This window comes from Vitis vinifera, chromosome 19 (assembly GCF_030704535.1).
Source record: "Vitis vinifera cultivar Pinot Noir 40024 chromosome 19, ASM3070453v1".
In the NCBI taxonomy this organism is placed as follows: domain Eukaryota; kingdom Viridiplantae; phylum Streptophyta; class Magnoliopsida; order Vitales; family Vitaceae; genus Vitis; species Vitis vinifera.
Window position 1 is genome coordinate 24,328,289 of NC_081823.1, and position 19,881 is coordinate 24,348,169.

General features: G+C 32.6%; 1 protein-coding gene across 10 annotated transcripts; it reads left to right on the plus strand.

Annotated features, from left to right (window-relative positions):
• Positions 1-3,436: 3,436 nt before the first annotated feature.
• LOC100250862 (putative disease resistance protein RGA4) lies at positions 3,437-14,934 on the plus strand. 10 transcript variants are annotated; one of them, XR_009465271.1, is made up of 8 exons: positions 3,437-7,071; positions 9,223-9,778; positions 9,933-10,016; positions 10,108-10,168; positions 10,488-10,567; positions 10,657-10,724; positions 10,813-10,970; positions 11,650-11,858. XR_009465271.1 is itself a non-coding variant. In XM_019217496.2 (5 exons), exons 1-5 carry the CDS (start codon positions 3,529-3,531, stop codon positions 10,195-10,197), a joined length of 4,005 nt encoding a protein of 1,334 aa, XP_019073041.1. In that variant the 5' UTR covers positions 3,437-3,528; the 3' UTR covers positions 10,198-10,470. The 10 variants fall into 10 exon arrangements, 1 of the variants encoding a protein (XP_019073041.1); XR_009465272.1 differs by having other exon boundaries at positions 10,497-10,567; XR_784727.3 differs by lacking the exons at positions 9,223-9,778; positions 9,933-10,016 and adding an exon at positions 7,222-7,305.
• The last annotated feature ends 4,947 nt before the right edge of the window (positions 14,935-19,881 follow it).

Sequence of the window (19,881 nt, forward strand, 5' to 3'; positions counted from 1 at the left end):
CATAAAAAATAAAACAAATATCACAAAAGATATATAGGTTTATCTCCACTTTGAACCATGAATTCTTTTGATCTACTAGATGTTTTTCACTTTAGGTGTTTCTTACTCCTCTCATAATTTTTTCCTTTCATAATTTAGAATATTTATAGAAATATTTCCACTGACTTTCCTTATTCTATAACGAATTTAATTACAATCACCTAAAATTAGAAAATATTCATAACTTTATGATATTCTAAATAGGAATTTAAGACACCTTCCTAACACATAATCATTTAAATTTATTTTTTTCACACATTATACATTTTAATTTTTCAATAACAATTTCCACACAAATAATTATTTTTAGATTTTTCTTTTTAAATTTTAACAACATTAATAATTTAATATTTCATCCAAATAAAAAATAGTGAAATTAAGAAAAATTAAAAGAAAGATAAATAAATAAACTAGTCACATAATATATAATAGTTTTTCATAAAAATTGTGAATTAATAATCCAACCAGAGCTCTGGGCCCACATGTTATATATACTGAGAATCCACATGTTATAATGAGAAAAAAAAATGGATTTAAAATTTAAAATTATTTGAACATGTTTCTTCTAACTCGTTGTATATATTTTCCTTATTTATATAAAGATTAATTATTTTAATTAATTTTGATAATATTTGATTTTGTTTTTCAATGATAAACGAAATATGATCAAATGAATAAACCACTGAAGTATACTATGCATTTTATATAAAGTTTTTTTATATTAGTACCCATGTGAACTGATCATAAGAAACTGGGTACCATCAAAACTGTACATCTGGATACTGAGGATCAGCAGAACAGATGTAATAAATGTTCATATTTTCTATAATGTCACATGGGACTTAGGATGGTTCTTGGTAGATAAGTTAATTGACTTGGAATCTTAACCTAATCTATAATTTAAAAAATGGATAAATTAATTAATTTAAGAATAGTAACGGTCCATATTTTGTCAGGCCACATGGGAGTTAGAATAGTTTAAAGTGAACATGTGACCTGATGTATAATATAAAGTGGAAAACTTGTCCATCGAATCCATAAATTATATTATAATGGTCTACTGTAATATGCTTGACTTGGCATCCCTTATAGGGCTATGCCATGGGAGAAAAGTCTTCCCTTTGTAAAAGAAGGGTTGTGCAACAAATGAATGTTGTGTCTTTGCTTTTTGAACTGATTTTTATTGGCCCAACCCGACCTAACTCAGCCATCATATAATCAATTTGAGCTCAACCTAAGTTAAATAATTTCAATTCGAGTTGAGTACATCAGATTGGAAGTCAGGTTGGGTCATCCTTTAGGTTGATGTATTTCAAGGTCGCACTGAGCTTGGGTTGGCCAACTTGCCGAGTTGCAACCCTATATAAATTGTTTTACAAAAATCGCAATTTTGACGATTTATACTTTATTTGATAACTGTTTTTAAAAACATTTTTAAAAAAATAGTTTTTAAGAACAGTTTTAAAAAATTGTTCTATGATATTTTTTAAAACAAAAGTTTATTTGGAAACTTAAAATTGTTTTTAATCTATTTTTAATATTTTTCAATGTGTTTTAAAAATTTTTTTTATATCCATAGCTTTATTTTTAATCATTAGATATATATATATGTATATATATATATATATATATATATATATAATTTTTAAAAATAACTCTAAAAAAAAAATTGAAAATAATTAAAAGATATTATCTAAAAACACCATATTTTTTATTTTTTATTATCTATTTTCTAATAATAGAAAATAGAAAATGGTTTTTTATTATTAAATGAATTTTAAAATTCTTTTATTCTAAAAACCAAAAATTGTTCTTGAAAACAATTGCAGGGCATTAATGCAAAGTCCAAGGCATTAATGCAAAGTCGCCCAACCATCCCCTTCCATTCCTTCATACCTAATGAAATCCAAATAAATCACCCTTTTTTCATTCATGCTTCCAACGTCTTTTCTAATATTTAAAATTGATAAATATAAAATCTCTCCATATGATATTGCCCACTTTGTCATAGAATTGAGAATAATGATAAATCACAATTTTCACACAAATGAAAGTTGTATACTTTTTTTTTATAAGGAATAATATTGTGTAAGGAAGTATTAATATAAACATATTAAAGGAAAAACACGAAAAATAAAACAAATCATATAAAAGATATATAAGGTTTATCTTCACTTTGAATCATGAATCCTTTCGATCTATTAGATGTTTTCACTTTGGGTGTTTTTTTCTCCTCTCATAATTTTTTTTCTTTATAATTTAGAATATTTATAAAGATATTTATACTAATTTTCCTTATTTTATAAGAAATTTAATTACAATCACATCTAAAGTTAGAAAATATTCATAACTTTATGATATTCTAAATAGGAATTTAAGACACCTTCCTAACAAATAATTATTTAAATTTATTTTTTTCACACATTATACATTTCAAATTTTCAATAAAAATTTCCACATAAATAATTATTTTTAGATTTCTCTTTTTAAATTTTAACAACATTAATAATTGAATATTTCATCCAAATAAAAAATAGTGAAATTAAGAAAAATTAAAATAAAGATAAATAAATAAATTAGTCTCATAAATATATAATAATTTTTCATAAAAAATTATGAATTAATAATCCAACCAAAGCTCTGGGCCCATATGTTATATATATTGAGAATCCATATGTTATAATGAGAAATAAAAAATAAAAAAATGGATTTAAAATTTAAAATTATTTCAACATGTTTCTTCAAACTCATTGTATATATTTTCCTTATTTATATAAAGATTAAATAATTCAAAAATATACAAGTATTTTAATTAGTTTTGATAATATTTGATTTTGTTTTACAATAATAAACGAAATATGCTCAAATGAATGAACCATTGAAGCATACTATGCATTTTATATAAAGTTTTTTTATATTAGTACCCATGTGAACTGATTATAAGAAACTGGGGACTATCAAAACTGTACATCTGGATACTGAGGATCAGCAGAACAGATATAATAAAAAATGTTCATATTTTCTATAGTGTCACATGGGACTTAGAATGGTTCTTGGTACATACGTTAATTGATTTGGAATCTTAATTAACCTAATCTATAATTAAAAAATGGATAAATTAATTAATTTAAGAATAGTAACGGTCCATTTTTTGTCGGGCCACATGTAGCCCTTACCTGATATATAATATAAAGTGGACAAGTTGGAGCATGCTTCCCAGAGTGATTTAAAAATTGTTGAAAATTAATGTAGATGGCACCACATTTTATATTATTGAATACATCCACAACCTTTAATTACAACTGGCATGGCCTGGCATGACTTGTCCACGGAATCCATATTATTAATCAATACCCATGTGACCTGGCCTATCCCATCCACCATAAAGATATCTCTTACTTTGTTCTCTATTCTCTCACAATTCCCTCAGCTTCTCATCCTGTACGTGCTGTATTTTCTTGGCTTTCTGCTACTTTGAGTTGTTCCGAAATGGCTGATCAAATTCCATTCGGTGTTGTGGAGCACATTTTGACCAAGTTGGGGTCCAAGGCGTTTCAAGAAATTGGATCCATGTATGGTGTTCCAAAGGAGATGACCAAGCTCAATGGGAAACTGGGCACCATCAAGGCTGTGCTTTTGGATGCTGAGGAGAAGCAGCAACAGCAGAGCAATCGTGCAGTCAAAGATTGGGTCCGGAGGTTCAGAGGTGTTGTTTATGACGCAGATGACTTGGTGGATGACTATGCAACCCATTATCTTCAGCGAGGAGGATTGGGAAGGCAGGTCAGTGACTTCTTCTCATCTGAAAATCAAGTTGCTTTTCGTTTAAACATGAGTCATAGACTCGAAGATATCAAAGAAAGGATAGATGATATTGCAAAAGAAATCCCCATGTTAAATCTGACTCCACGGGACATAGTACTACACACACGGGTGGAGAATAGTGGGAGAGACACCCATTCATTCGTGTTAAAATCTGAAATGGTAGGAAGAGAAGAAAACAAAGAGGAGATAATAGGGAAGTTATTGTCGTCCAAGGGTGAAGAAAAGCTTTCGGTTGTTGCCATTGTAGGCATTGGGGGGTTGGGTAAGACCACCCTTGCTCAATTGGTATACAATGATGAAAGAGTGGTCAATCATTTTGAGTTTAAGATATGGGCTTGCATTTCTGATGATTCTGGTGATGGTTTTGATGTTAATATGTGGATCAAAAAAATTTTAAAATCTCTGAATGATGGGGGTGCTGAAAGTCTGGAGACTATGAAAACTAAGCTTCATGAAAAAATAAGTCAAAAGAGGTACTTGCTAGTCCTCGATGATGTTTGGAATCAAAATCCTCAACAATGGGATCACGTGAGAACTTTATTAATGGTTGGTGCTATAGGTAGTAAAATTGTAGTAACCACCAGAAAACCTAGAGTTGCATCACTCATGGGAGATTATTTTCCAATTAATTTGAAAGGTCTTGATGAAAACGATTCTTGGAGGTTGTTTTCAAAAATCACATTTAAAGATGGAGAGAAGGATGTGCATACAAACATCACCCAAATTGGAAAAGAAATTGCAAAAATGTGTAAGGGAGTTCCTCTCATTATTAAGTCTTTAGCAATGATATTGCGGTCTAAAAGAGAACCGGGGCAGTGGTTGTCTATTAGAAACAATAAAAATTTGCTGTCACTCGGAGATGAAAATGAGAATGTTGTAGGGGTGCTGAAATTAAGTTATGATAATTTGCCAACTCATTTGAGACAATGTTTTACATATTGTGCTTTATTTCCAAAAGACTATGAGATTGAGAAAAAGTTGGTGGTACAACTATGGATAGCACAAGGTTATATTCAATCTTCAAATGATAATAATGAGCAATTAGAGGATATAGGGGATCAATATTTTGAGGAATTATTGTCAAGGTCATTGTTGGAAGAGGTTGAAGATGATTTTGCTAATACAGTAATGTATAAAATGCATGACCTTATACATGATCTTGCACAATCAATTGTAGGATCTGAGATCCTTGTTTTAAGAAGTGATGTAAATAATATTCCAAAAGAAGCTCATCATGTATCATTGTTTGAAGAGATAAATCTTATGATCAAGGCTCTAAAGGGAAAACCCATAAGAACCTTTCTTTGTAAATATTCTTATGAAGATAGTACAATTGTAAATTCATTTTTTTCGAGTTTTATGTGTCTACGTGCGTTGAGTTTAGATGATATGGATATAGAGAAGGTGCCAAAGTGTTTAAGTAAATTGAGTCATTTAAGGTATCTTGATCTTTCCTACAACAATTTCGAGGTACTTCCAAATGCTATTACAAGGTTAAAGAATTTGCAAACACTAAAACTCACAAGCTGTCGAAGATTAAAAAGAATTCCAGACAATACAGGAGAATTGATCAATCTTAGACACTTGGAGAATGATAGCTGTTATAACTTGGCTCATATGCCACATGGAATCGGCAAGTTGACTTTACTTCAAAGTCTACCATTGTTTGTGGTTGGGAATGACATAGGGTTAAGGAATCACAAAATTGGTAGCTTGAGTGAATTGAAAGGCCTTAACCAACTAAGAGGAGGGTTATGCATAAGTAATCTTCAAAACGTGAGGGATGTTGAACTGGTATCCAGGGGGGGAATTTTGAAAGAAAAACAATATCTTCAGTCCTTGAGATTGGAATGGAATCGGTGGGGCCAAGATGGGGGGGATGAGGGTGATCAGTCAGTGATGGAAGGCCTTCAACCACACCAACATCTAAAGGATATCTTTATAGACGGGTATGGAGGTACGGAGTTTCCAAGTTGGATGATGAATAGCCTGCTTCCTAACCTAATTAAAATTGAAATTTGGGGATGTTCAAGATGCAAAATTCTGCCACCCTTTTCTCAACTCCCTTCTCTCAAGTCTTTGGGGCTTCATGATATGAAAGAAGTGGTGGAGTTAAAGGAGGGTTCATTAACAACGCCACTCTTCCCATCTCTTGAATCGCTCGAACTCTCTTTCATGCCAAAGTTGAAGGAATTGTGGAGGATGGACTTACTAGCAGAGGAAGGTCCTTCCTTTTCTCATCTTTCTCAATTAAAGATCAGTTATTGCCATAACTTGGCATCCTTGGAACTGCATTCTTCTCCTTCTCTTTCTCAATTAGAGATCCATTATTGCCCAAACTTGACATCCTTGGAACTGCCGTCATCTCTTTGTCTTTCTAATTTATATATCGGATATTGCCCTAACTTGGCATCCTTGGAACTGCATTCTTCTCCTTGTCTTTCTCGATTAGAAATCAGGGAATGCCCTAACTTGGCATCCTTCAAAGTGGCTCCATTACCTTATCTTGAGACACTATCTCTGTTCACAGTTAGATATGGTGTGATATGGCAGATAATGTCTGTCTCTGCTTCATTGAAGTTTCTGTATATTGAAAGCATAGATGATATGATATCTCTCCCGAAGGAGCTACTTCAACATGTTTCTGGCTTGGTAACGTTACAGATCCGTGAGTGTCCTAACTTGCAATCCTTGGAACTGCCCTCATCTCCTTCTCTTTCTGAATTAAGGATCATAAATTGCCCTAACTTGGCATCCTTCAATGTGGCATCATTACCTCGTCTTGAGAAACTAAGCCTGCGTGGAGTCAGAGCAGAGGTACTGAGGCAGTTAATATTTGTCTCTGCTTCTTCTTCATTGAAGTCTCTGCGTATACGGGAGATTGATGGTATGATATCTCTCCCAGAGGAGCCGCTTCAATATGTTTCCACTCTCGAAACTCTCTACATTGTTAAGTGCTCTGGTTTGGCAACATTACTACACTGGATGGGCAGCCTTTCCTCGCTTACGGAACTTATTATTTATGACTGCTCTGAATTGACATCACTGCCAGAAGAGATCTGTTCCCTTAAAAAACTGCAGAAATTTTATTTCTGTGATTATCCACACCTAGAGAAAAGATACAACAAGGAAACAGGTAAAGACCGGGCCAAGATTGATCATATCCCACGTATTAATTTCCAAAGTGATCGAGTTATGGAATATAAGGTCCGAAATCCCTAACCTTTCTTCCCATTTTTATTATTTAAGAATCAAAATGCTATGTTTTCATTTTATTATTATGTTTTCACTGTATCCTTGGCACCTCATATGTTTGTTTTTACTGCTCACATTAATAATTTTGAAATTTTTTTCCAGCTTGGATGTGCTTTCCGATGATGTGCACTAAACTAACCATTTTACTTGGAGTTGTACATTCTAAGAGTTTGAGGAAATACTGAGGTCTGATATGATAACTCTAAATCTTAAACGTTGTTTTGTGTTTGGAACGTTACTACACTTGATACATACCCTCACCTCACTTACAGAGCTTGGAAATCGTGGCTGCCTTGAATCGACGTCACTGTCAGAATATATGTTCCCTCAAAAACCTGCAGACACTAAATAATCTGCATCTGTTCACAGAAAGATGCTGAAAGGAAAGGTGAAGACCAACCCAAGATTGCTCATATGCCACAAATTGATATCATACATCCATGAAGATTGAACTGATACACAATGCCTTTCAGGTCCGAAATCCCTAACTTTTCTTCTCATTTTCTATGACTTCATTTTCATTATCTTACTTTTAAAATGCTCTGTTTTCATTTGTTTTGGTAGTTCTTTGTATTTGTGCCTTGTTTGATTAAATGCTTACTTCAATTAAGTTTGAAAATTTTTACATCTTCAAATTATTTTATTGTAAGTGTTTTGCATTCTAAGAATTTGAGGAAATACTGAGCTCTAATATAACTAGTAGAGTCCACCATTCCTAAGAAGCTTACCATTGCCTAATGCCCAAAGGATCCCGAAAGGAGACAACTTTGGATTGGCTTGAAGATTTCACATGGTCCAAAAATTTGTATTTACTAGACGCCTGATACAAAAAGTAGTTTAAATTTAGCCATTAATAATATAACTTTTTTATTAGAGAAATAATTGCCAAACAAATGCAAAATAGAAAATGGTGTTAATGAATTCAGTACTTCATCTATGTTGCAGTTTAGTAGCTTTTGTTAGATAACGAGTATGGGGTTGGGTTTATCTGGTTACCATTCCAAATATTCTTAAAAAAATCATCAAGGCTTTGTTTGGTTTCTTGAAAATTTGAGGGAAAAAATAGAGAGAAAAAGTGGAAGGAAAAAAAAAAGTGGAAGTCAATAACTTGGCATCCTTGGAACTGCATTCTTCTCCTTGTCTTTCTCGATTAGAAATCAGGGAATGCCCTAACTTGGCATCCTTCAAAGTGGCTCCATTACCTTATCTTGAGACACTATCTCTGTTCACAGTTAGATATGGTGTGATATGGCAGATAATGTCTGTCTCTGCTTCGTTGAAGTCTCTGTATATTGGAAGCATAGATGATATGATATCTCTCCAGAAGGATCTACTTCAACATGTTTCTGGCTTGGTAACGTTACAGATCCGTGAGTGTCCTAACTTGCAATCCTTGGAACTGCCCTCATCTCCTTCTCTTTCTGAATTAAGGATCATAAATTGCCCTAACTTGGCATCCTTCAATGTGGCATCATTACCTCGTCTTGAGAAACTAAGCCTGCGTGGAGTCAGAGCAGAGGTACTGAGGCAGTTCATGTTTGTCTCTGCTTCTTCTTCATTGAAGTCTCTGCGTATACGGGAGATTGATGGTATGATATCTCTCCCAGAGGAGCCGCTTCAATATGTTTCCACTCTCGAAACTCTCTACATTGTTAAGTGCTCTGGTTTGGCAACATTACTACACTGGATGGGCAGCCTTTCCTCGCTTACGGAACTTATTATTTATGACTGCTCTGAATTGACATCACTGCCAGAAGAGATCTATTCCCTTAAAAAACTGCAGAAATTTTATTTCTGTGATTATCCAGACCTAGAGGAAAGATACAACAAGGAAACAGGTAAAGACCGGGCCAAGATTGCTCATATCCCACATGTTCGTTTCAACAGTGATTTGGATATGTATGGGAAGGTAGGTCCGAAATCCCTAACCTTTCTTCCCATTTTTATTATTTAAGAATCAAAATGCTATGTTTTCATTTTGTCTCTGGTAATTCTTTTATGTTGGCACCTCATATGTTTGTTTAAATGCTCACATCAATAACTTTTTGAAAAATTTTCCAGATTTGCTGATGCTGTGTACTAAACTAATCATTTTACTTGCAGTTGTACATTCTAAGAGTTTGAGGAAATACTGAGGTCTGGTATGATAACTCTCAATCCTTGGAACTGCATTCATCTCCTTCTCTTTCTCGATTAACGATCCATGATTGCCCAAACTTGGCATCATTACCTCGTCTTGAGGAACTAAGCCTGCGTGGAGTCAGAGCAGAGGTACCGAGGCAGTTCATGTTTGTCTCTGCTTCTTCTTCATTGAAGTCTTTGCATATACGGAAGATTGATGGTATGATATCTCTCCCAGAGGAGCCGCTTCAATATGTTTCCACTCTCGAAACTCTACATTGTTAAGTGCTCTGGCTTGGCAACATTACTACACTGGATGGGCAGCCCTTCCTCGCTTACGGAACTTATTATTTATGACTGCTCTGAATTGACATCACTGCCAGAAGAGATCTATTCCCTTAAAAAACTGCAGAAATTTTATTTCTGTGATTATCCAGACCTGGAGGAAAGATACAAGAAGGAAACAGGTAAAGACCGGGCCAAGATTGCTCATATCCCACGTGTTCGTTTCAAGTGTGATTTCAAATTGAAATGGAAGGTAGGTCCGAAATCCCCAACCTTTCTTCCCATTTTTATTATTTAAGAATCAAAATGCTATGTTTTCATTTTATTATTATGTTTTCATTGTATCCCTGGCACCTCATATGTTTGTTTTTACTGCTCACATTAATAATTTTGAAATTTTTTTCCAGCTTGGATGCGCTTTCCGATGATGTGCACTAAACTAACCATTTTACTTGGAGTTGTACATTCTTAGAGTTTGAGGAAATACTGAGGTCTGATATGATAACTCTCAATCTTAAATGTTGTTTTGTGTTTGGAACGTTACTACACTTGATACATACCCTCACCTCACCTCACTTACAGACCCAAGAATACATAGGGCCACACTTGGTGAAGGTTTCATCAGTAAGGAGAACCATTTCAAGTATGAAATCCTCCCTTCTCATTTTCTGATGACTTCATTTTTATTCAATATCCATTTGAAATTATTTAAGTTCATTTTCTTTAGATATTATATTTTCTTGCTTGCTCAATAATTTCATTTAAGTAAGTTTTTTGGATATCACATTTTCTTTGGGGTTTTTTTTCTTTTTAGAATAATTTCAAAATGTCATTTTTAACTATTCACAAAATTTGATCATAGTTGAGTGATTAAAATTCAAGTTTATTCTTATTATCATTAGTAGTTATTTGATATGTTCGTTTGCTAATACAAAAATAAGACTAACAAGTAATGTGCATAGAGTTTGTAGAAGAGAAGAAAGATTTGATCCAAGATATTCCTAAAGATCGGAAAATTTCAAAGCCACCCAAGATCGCACAGGTTGAATTCGGATTCATCCAGTTTACAATCCATTAATTCTACTTATATCATCTTTGTTATGTTACAATTTGCCTTTACTTGTTATGCAGCCTACCTTAATAATTTGGGGAGACCAAGATAAGGTATTCCTAGTAGAACTGGCTCACAAATTGAAAAGGTAAACTTGTATCACCTGCCTACATGCCTACAACAATACAAACACTAGCTCATGTCTTTCTCACTATTGAAATTGTTATTGCGTGCAGGCATTTCAGGCGAGGAGACCCAACTTGTGATCATAGAGCATACTTTTATCATAGAGAAGCCCAAGGAAATATTTAAGCACTTGAAATCATTTCTCATTGATTTGCTTCCACCTCCCAAGCAACACCTAGAACCACTCCCACCATGACGAAGTTAAAAGGTACTAATGCAACATTCTCAATATATTAGAATATATCGAAGGAAGGGTGGCCACATATGAAGACCCTATTCCAAGGTCAAATTTTAGATTTTTGTGTTTTTCCTATCACTATTCCTATACTATTACTAGTGCACCTTATTTGTCAAGATGATTAAAAGGGAATTCCCTAGGATAATTAGTGTCTCAAGTGATCTTGAGGTTCATAAATTTTTGGTTTCCACAAGATAGGTGCCAACTATTTTTTTTTTTTTTTTTTTTACACCCATGCAATATTCCAGTCATCTATTAACAAGGGCTAAAATTTCTTGTAGAGAATAGAATAAAGAACTAAATTACATGAAAATAGGACATTATTATTCTATTTACAAGTAAGGGCCAAAAATTGTTGAGGGCCATCAAGCACATTGTTCCTAAAATAATAACATCCATGTTGTTGAGCAAAAGTTTTTTATATTGGCACCTCAGATGTTTGTTTAAATGCTCACATCAATAACTTTGAAAATATTTTCTAGATTTTTGAAAAATTGTAATGTTGTGCACTAAACTAATCATTTTACTTGGAGTTCTACATTCTAAGAGTTTGAGAAAAAACTGTCTGATATGACAACTCTCAATCTTAAATGTTGTTTTGTGTTTGGAATATTACTGCACTTGATAGATACCCTCACCTCTCTTACAGAACTTGGAATTCATGGCTACCCTGAATTGACATCCCTGGCAGAAGATATGTTCCCTCAAAAGCCTGTAGACACTAAAACAATTTGCATATGTTCACACTTAGAGGAAAGATGCTGAAAGGAAAAGTGAAGACTAAGCGAAGATTGCTTATATCCCACAAATTGATATCATACATCCATGAAGATTGAACTGATACAAAATGCCTTTCAGGTTCGAAATCCCTAACTTTTCTTCTTATTTTCTATGACTTCATTTTTATTATCTTACATTCAAAAATCCTATGTTTTCATTTGTTTTGGTAGTTCTTTTTATTTGCACCTTATTTGTTTTATTAAATGCTTACTCCAGTAAGTTTAAAAATTTTTACATCTTCAAATCATTTTGCTTGAGTGTTTTGCATTCTAAGAGTTTGAGGAAATATTGAACTCTAATATAAATAGTATTGGTCATAGAGTCTTCCTTTCTTAAGAAGCTTACCATTAACCTAATGGCCAAAGGATCCCAAAAGGAAACAACTTTGGGTTGGCTTGAAGATTTCACATGGTCCAAACATTCATATTTACTAGATGCCTGATATAAAATAAATTTTGCTCTCTTTTCAATTTAGCCATTGATGTAGTCTAAATGTTTTATTAGAGCAATAATTGTCCAGTAAATGCAAAATAGAGGATGGTGTTAATGAATTCAGTACTTCATCTATGTTGTAGACTTGTAGTTTAGCAGCTTCTGTTGATAATGAGTGTGAGGTTGGCTTTATCATGTCACTGTTCCAAATATTCTTAAAAAAAATCATTTAAGCTCTATTAGGTTCTTAGAAAATTTAAGGGAAAATGTGAGGAAAACAAAATAGAGAAGAAAAGTGGAAGGAAAAAAAAGTGAAAGTCAATGAATTATTTTTGTATGCTACTTCAAACTCACTTCACTTTTTTTAACTCTTCAATATAAAGATTCAATCATTTGAAAAATGTGTAAATTTCTAATTAATTTTAATTATATTTGATTTTCTTTGGAATTCTCATTTCTTCTCATTTTCTTATGACTTCATTTTTATTCAATATCTATATGAAATTATTTATGTTCATTTTCTTTAGATATTACATTTTTTTGCTTTCTCAATAATTTCATTCAAGTTCTTTTGGATATCACATTTTCTTTGGTGTTTTTTTTAGAATAATTCAAAATGTCTTTTTTAACGGTTCACAAAATTTGATCATAGTTGAGTGATTAAAATTCAAGTTTATTATTATTATTATTATTATTATTATTATTATTATTATTATTATTATTGGCTATTTGATATATTTGTTTTCTTATACAGATAAAAGACTGGCAGCTAATGTGCATAGAATTTGTAGAAGAGAATAAAGATTTGATCTAAGTTATTTCTAATAGGTTGAGGAATTCATTCTTGTAAAATTTGAGTGTTAAAGCCTTCAAGAGGTTTGAATCTTGAAGAAATTATGTAAGAGCCCATTGGAGCCAGAATCCAAGTGTAAAGGAGATTGGAAGCTTGGTTGAAGCTTCAAGTTAGTGAAACCCTCACTCGGTTAGGAGATTGAGGAGAGTGGACGTAGGCAAGGAAATGTCGAACCACTATAAAATCCAAGTTTAAATTCTCTAACTCTATCTCTTTATTTTTTTTTATTATATTGTACTTGAATTTGTTGTGTTGAAAAAGTTTTTGAAAAACCCAATTCACCCTCCTCTTAGGTGTTTTTCTCATTTAAGCATAGCCTTTATTTTCTCACACTTGAAATCCTTTCTCATTAATTTGCTTCCACCTCATAAGCAACCCTCGAAACCACTTACACCATGACAAGGTGAAAAGAAACTAATGCTGCATTCTCAATATATAAGAAGATATCAAAGGAAGGTTGGCCACATATAAGGACCCTGTTTCTAAGGTAGAATTTTAGATTTTTGTGTTTTTCCTATCACTACTCCTATACTATTACCAGTGCACCTTATTTGTCAAGATGATTAAAAAGGAATTCCCTAGGATAACTAGTGTCTCAAGTGATCTTGAGGTTCATAAATTTTTGGTTTCCACAAGATAGGTGCCAACTATTTTTTTTTTTTTTACACCCATGCAATATTCCAGTCATCTATTAACAAGGGCTAAAATTTCTTGTAGAGAATAGAATAAAGAACTAAATTACATGAAAATAGGACATTGTTATTCTATTTACAAGTAAGGGCCAAAAATTGTTGAGGGTCATCAAGTACATTGTTCCTAAAATAATAGCATCCATGAAGATTGAACTGATACGAAATGCCTTTCGAGTTTGAAATCCCTAAATTTTCTTCTTATTTTCTATGACTTCATTTTTATTATCTTACATTCAAAAATCCTCTGTTTTCATTTGTTTTGGTAGTTCTTTTTATTTGCACCTTATTTGTTTTATTATACTCCAGTAAGTTTGAAAATTTTTACATCTTCAAATCATTTTGCTTGAGTGTTTTGCATTCTAAGAGTTTGAGGAAATATTGAGCTCTAATATAAATAGTATTGGTCATAGAGTCTTCCTTTCTTAAGAAGCTTACCATTGACCTAATGGCCAAAGGATCCCAAAAGAAAACGACTTTGGATTGGCTTGAAAATTTCACATGGTCCAAACATTCATATTTACTAGATGCCAGATACAAAAGAAATTTTGCTCTCTTTTTAATTTAGCCATTGATGTAGTCTAAATGTTTTATTAGAGCAATAATTGTCCACTAAATGCAAAATAGAGAATGGTGTTAATGAATTCAGTACTTCATCTATGTTGTAGACTTGTAGTTTAGCAGCTTCTGTTGATAATGAGTGTGGGGTTGGCTTTATCATGTTACTGTTCCAAATATTCTTAAAAAAAATCATTTAAGCTTTGTTTGGTTCTTAGAAAATTTGAGGGAAAATGTGAGGAAAACAAAATAGAGAGGAAAAGTGGAAGGAAAAAAAAGTGAAAGTCAATGAATTATTTTTGTATGCTACTTCAAACTCACTTCACTTTTTTTAACTCTTCAATATAAAGATTAAATCATTTGAAAAATGTGTAAATTTCTAATTAATTTTAAATATATTTGATTTTCTTTGGTATTTTCCAAAAGATAATCAAATATGAGAAAATCATTTTCCTTAACATTTTTTTTTTCTTAGTACTTTTAGTGAACCAAACATAACCTAAATGTTTTAGTTTAGTAGTTTCATCAAATTAGATAGACAACCTCACATCTCTTAGTGAGCTCAGGTGCTATGTCAATTAATGCTTTGTCTCTACTTCTTCATTGAAGTCTCTATTTATTGGATGCACAGATGATATGATCCAAACTCAAATTGAACACTACTCTTGTTTTGCAACATTACTGCACTCGAAAGACAACTTCAACTCACTTATAGACCTTCTTATTGGTGATTGCACTAAATCGACACCACTTTGGAAGAGATGTGTTCCACATAGAAAATATTTCATTATATGCACCTACTCGCAAGATACCAAAGGGAAACAAGTGAATACTTGCCTAGGAATACAAAGGCCATACTTAGTGAAGGTTCCATCAATAAGGAGAACCATTTCAAGTATGGAATTCTCATTTATTCTCATTTTCTTATGGCTTCATTTTTATTCAATATCTATATGAAATTATTTATGTTCATTTTCTTTAGATATCACATTTTTTTGTTTTCTCAATAATTTCATTCAAGTTCTTTGGATATCACATTTTGTTTGGTGTTTTTTTTAGAATAATTCAAAATGTCTTTTTTAACGATTCACAAAATTTGATCACAGTTGAGTGATTAAAATTCAAGTTTATTATTATTATTATTATTGGTTATTTGATATATTTGTTTTCTAATACAGACAAAATACTAGCAGCTAATGTGCATAGAATTTGTAGATAGAATTTGTAGAAGAGAATAAAAATTTGATCTAAGCTATTCCTAAAGACCATAAACTTTTAGAGCTACCCAAGATCTAACAGGTTAAATTTTGATTCACTTAGTTTACAATCCACTAATTATCCTTATGTCATTTTTGTTATGTTACAAATTGCCTTTACTTGTTATGCAACCTATCTTAATAATTTGGGAAGACCAAGATAACATCTTCCTAGTAGAACTGGCTCAAAAATTGAAAAGGTACACTCATATCACCTATCTACATGCCCACAACATTATAAACACTAGCTCATGTGTTCCTCACTATTGAGATTGTTGTTGCATGCAGGCATTTTGGGCGAGGAGGCCCGACTTGTGATCATCAATAACACAAGGCATGCTTTTATACAGAGAATCCCAAATAAACATTTAAGCACTTTGTTAGCCCAAGGGTTCTCCTAATCAGGTTTTGATGATAACAAACCATGGTTAAGTGACTAATTGGTTTGAATGATAAAGAATCTTAGGTATAAATTTGGAAATTCATCAAATGATCAAATGGATACAAGATCGAGACTTTTGGAAGACTTTTGATCATAGGAAACAAATGTAAGATGAATGCATGGGTGCACTTAGGTTTTACATATCTTTTCATGAATCTTTGAAAACTCGGTTTATTCCTTAAAATTACGATTTCATTAAAACCCGAGTTTTATCAAATGTACCTTAGGCAAAACATTTCAAAATTGGCATATTAATTTACCTAAAGACCTTGCCTAAGTGTTAGAAAGGAAAAGAATTGAAAAATATAGGTTTTCAGGGCCAAAAGGCTGAACTGATCGAGGCACATGCCAACCGGCTCAACCAACCAGGGAACCGGTCAATCGGTTGCTCTTGCCCGATCGAGATCTGGTCGAGGAGTGTCAAAAACACTTTCTCTCATCCAGTAACCTTCTCTTCCCAGTCGAGGTACTCTCCTTACCTCTGGTCGAGGTTCGGTCGAGGCAACGGTAACATGCCAAAGCATTAAATGCTTCAACGACTAGTGAACCAATCGACCCCCGGCTCGACCGGTTGAGGCTATTTTTTGCTCTTTTTGGCTCCCGAGCTTAGAAACCAATAAATTGAGAGCTCCACTTCATTTATGACATAGAGAAAACTTGCAATCAATTGTCTACCCACTTGTTCTTGCCTTAAAAGCTCTCATTTATTTCTTAGTGCATTAAATCCTCACTTGCATATCCTTTAGTACACCCTTGTGAATCATCCTAGCTTTGATTTGTATTTGAACTATCATTGAGGTAGATTGAGGGATTCATTCTTGTAAAAATTGAGTATTAAAGCCTTCAAGAGGTTTGAATCTTGAAGAGATTATGTAAGAGCCCATTGGAGCCAGAATCCAAGTGTAAAGAAGATTGGAAGCTTTGTTGAAGCTTCAAGTTAGTGGAACCCTCACTCGATTAGGAGATTGAGGAGAGTGGACGTAGGCAAGGAAATGTTGAACCACTATAAAATCCGAGTTTAAATTCTCTAACTCTATCTCTTTATTTTTTATTATATTGTGCTTGAATTTGTTGTGTTGAAAAAGTTTTTGAAAAACCCAATTCACCCATTTCTTAGGTGTTTTTCTCATTTAAGCATAGCCTTTATTTTCTCACTCTTGAAATCCTTTCTCATTAATTTGCTTCCACCTCATAAGAAACCGTCAAAACCACTTACACCATGACAAGGTGAAAAGAAACTAATGCAACATTCTGAATATATCAGAAGATATCAAAGGAAGGTTGGCCACATATGAGAACCTTGTTTCTAAGGTAGAATTTTAGATTTTTTTGTTTTTCTTGTCACTGTTTCTATACCATTACTAGTGCACCTTATTTGTCAAGGTGATTAAAAGGGAATTCCCTAGGATAACTAATGTCTTAGATGATCTTAAGGTTCATAAATTTTTGGTTTCAACAAGATAGGCGTCAAACCATTTTTATTTTTTTCTACACCCATGCAATATTCCATTCATTTATTAATAAGGGCTAAAATTTCTTGTAGAGAATGGAATAAAGAACTAGATTAAATTAAATAAGACATTATTAGTCTATTTACAAGTAAGGGCAAAAAATTCTTGAGGGTCATTAAGCACACTATTCCTAAAATAATAACATCCATGTCGTCGAGCAAAAGTTTATTGCAATTACATTAGCATATAAAACAAAACTAATTTTTTTATTATTTATGTTCACACCTTATCCATTTGATAAAATGCTTAAACAAGTAAGTTTGAATTTTTTTTGTCTTCAAATCAATTTAAATTTTACATTCAAAAGTTGAATTAATTTTTTTTTTTGGAAAATTTAACTGCACTTTAGAAGTTTGTGATTATTCTTTGGTCCATCTTAAAATGAGTTCCCGCATTTTTCCATTCCTGAAATTAAAATCACAATAAAAAGTTTTAGATTGACCTAAAATTTTCTCATGGCCTAGAAATTCATATCTACTAGATGGCTAAAGCAAAAAAACACTTCTATCTTGTATTTTAAGTAATCCCTGCTTGCTATTTGTTTATTGAGAGCATCATACAAGTTGTGATTATATTTCTTAATTTTTTTATATGATAAGACGGTAACTGGATTGAGAAAGATGCAACTTGTAGAGCAGAAAATTTCTTGACTACTTTCCTTGTATTTGCTTTGTGTGTATCAACTGTTCTGTTAATTATTTTTTTAAAATATCACTAAAACAAACCTATTATGTCAATGCTCTCTATTGTTATGTATCATAATTTAGCTATTTTTTCCCTAGAAATCATGCTTGTTATTGTGTTAATCAGTAGGTAGCATAAGAACTATTTTGTTCAAGTCATTTTGTATTGGCATTCTTCATGTTTTAAAATATTGTCAGACTAGCAATTTTACTGCAGATATAATGTTCTCAAATCAATGCAAAAAGGGACGTTGTGGGGCTTGGGCACAACCTTCCTTAAATAGTTGAATTGAGGGTTTCTATAAACTAGGTCTCTATATCAACAGATTCTACATTTCATCACTATGGGGACCTTACAATAAATACCGCAAAAAACTTCATTTACTACATAGTAAGGATAATCCTAAGGACTTAAAAGCTTGAGTTGTCTTTTCCATGGCAGCTTCAGATCTCTTAATAAGCTCCAAGTCATTGTCTACCTTGAATATAAATCACTGCTAGAAGTATGTGCCCTCAACATTCCCATGTTCTCGATATTGACTAGATATTTGTTGCTAATCCATGAAGAATTGAAGGGATCTTTGATAATGACATCTATAATGTACTTCAAGTTCATGATCCAAACCCTCTTCTTGCTTTCAATAACTTCATTTTTTTTTTATATTACTTTGTGGTCAATGTTATAAGGATGTTGTATTTTGTTTACCTGATTCTCATCCATCAGCACACATGAAAGGAAAAGTTTTACATTGCTTTCCTTCCCTTTGCTCTGTGTTTGTATATGTTTATGCAGCTAATGCGAACTTCCACCATAACTTTTTAAGTTTTTTCATTCTTGAGTTTGGGAAACAACTGGATTTGATTGTAATATTTCTTGTAGATATCACCTTTCTTAAAAAGCTTGCATTTATTCACATTTTCAAGATGGCTAAGTCATCTGATTATGCTTATAACTTTTGGTTTCTATTAAATTCAGGTATGATGTTTGCAATGCTAACCCCCTTACTCCTCTTGAAGACTACATAAGTTTCTAGTGCTGTTACTTTAATGGTTATAGTCAATGTATCCTCTTGTTACTTCCTGCTTGCATTCTATATGTTCAAGAGCTTTATTAAAGTAATTATTTTATTGAAGATATAATTGTTTTCAGGTCAAAGCAAAATTGAATAATGACGTGGTTTCAACAACTTCTCAAAAGTAATTGGAAAGTAAGGAACTTTGTGGTAGTATTCTGATATCACATTGGGCCTTCAAATTGTTGTCTTGAATTGACATAAATAACATAATTTCTTTCCCAGTTAAGTTGCTTCAACATGTTATTATGCTTCAAACTCTTTCAATTATGTGTTGTTTAGGTTTGGCAACATTAGTACACTGGATATGTTGCCTCGAGTTACTTACACGACATAAAATTCATCTTTGTTGTTAACTAGCATCACTACCACAAGATGAGTTCCCTCAGCATTCTACAGACAACTATAATTTGGGACAATTCTGGTTTGGCAACATTATCGGAGTTGATAGGCAACCTAACAAAAACCTTTAAATTTATATTTATCCCGAACTAGCATCACTGCTGGAAGACGTGCATCCTTAGCACCCTATAACCACTCATAATTGGAGACTGTTATGGTTTGTAAACATTCAACAGACTTGATAGGTAACCTTGCACCAGTT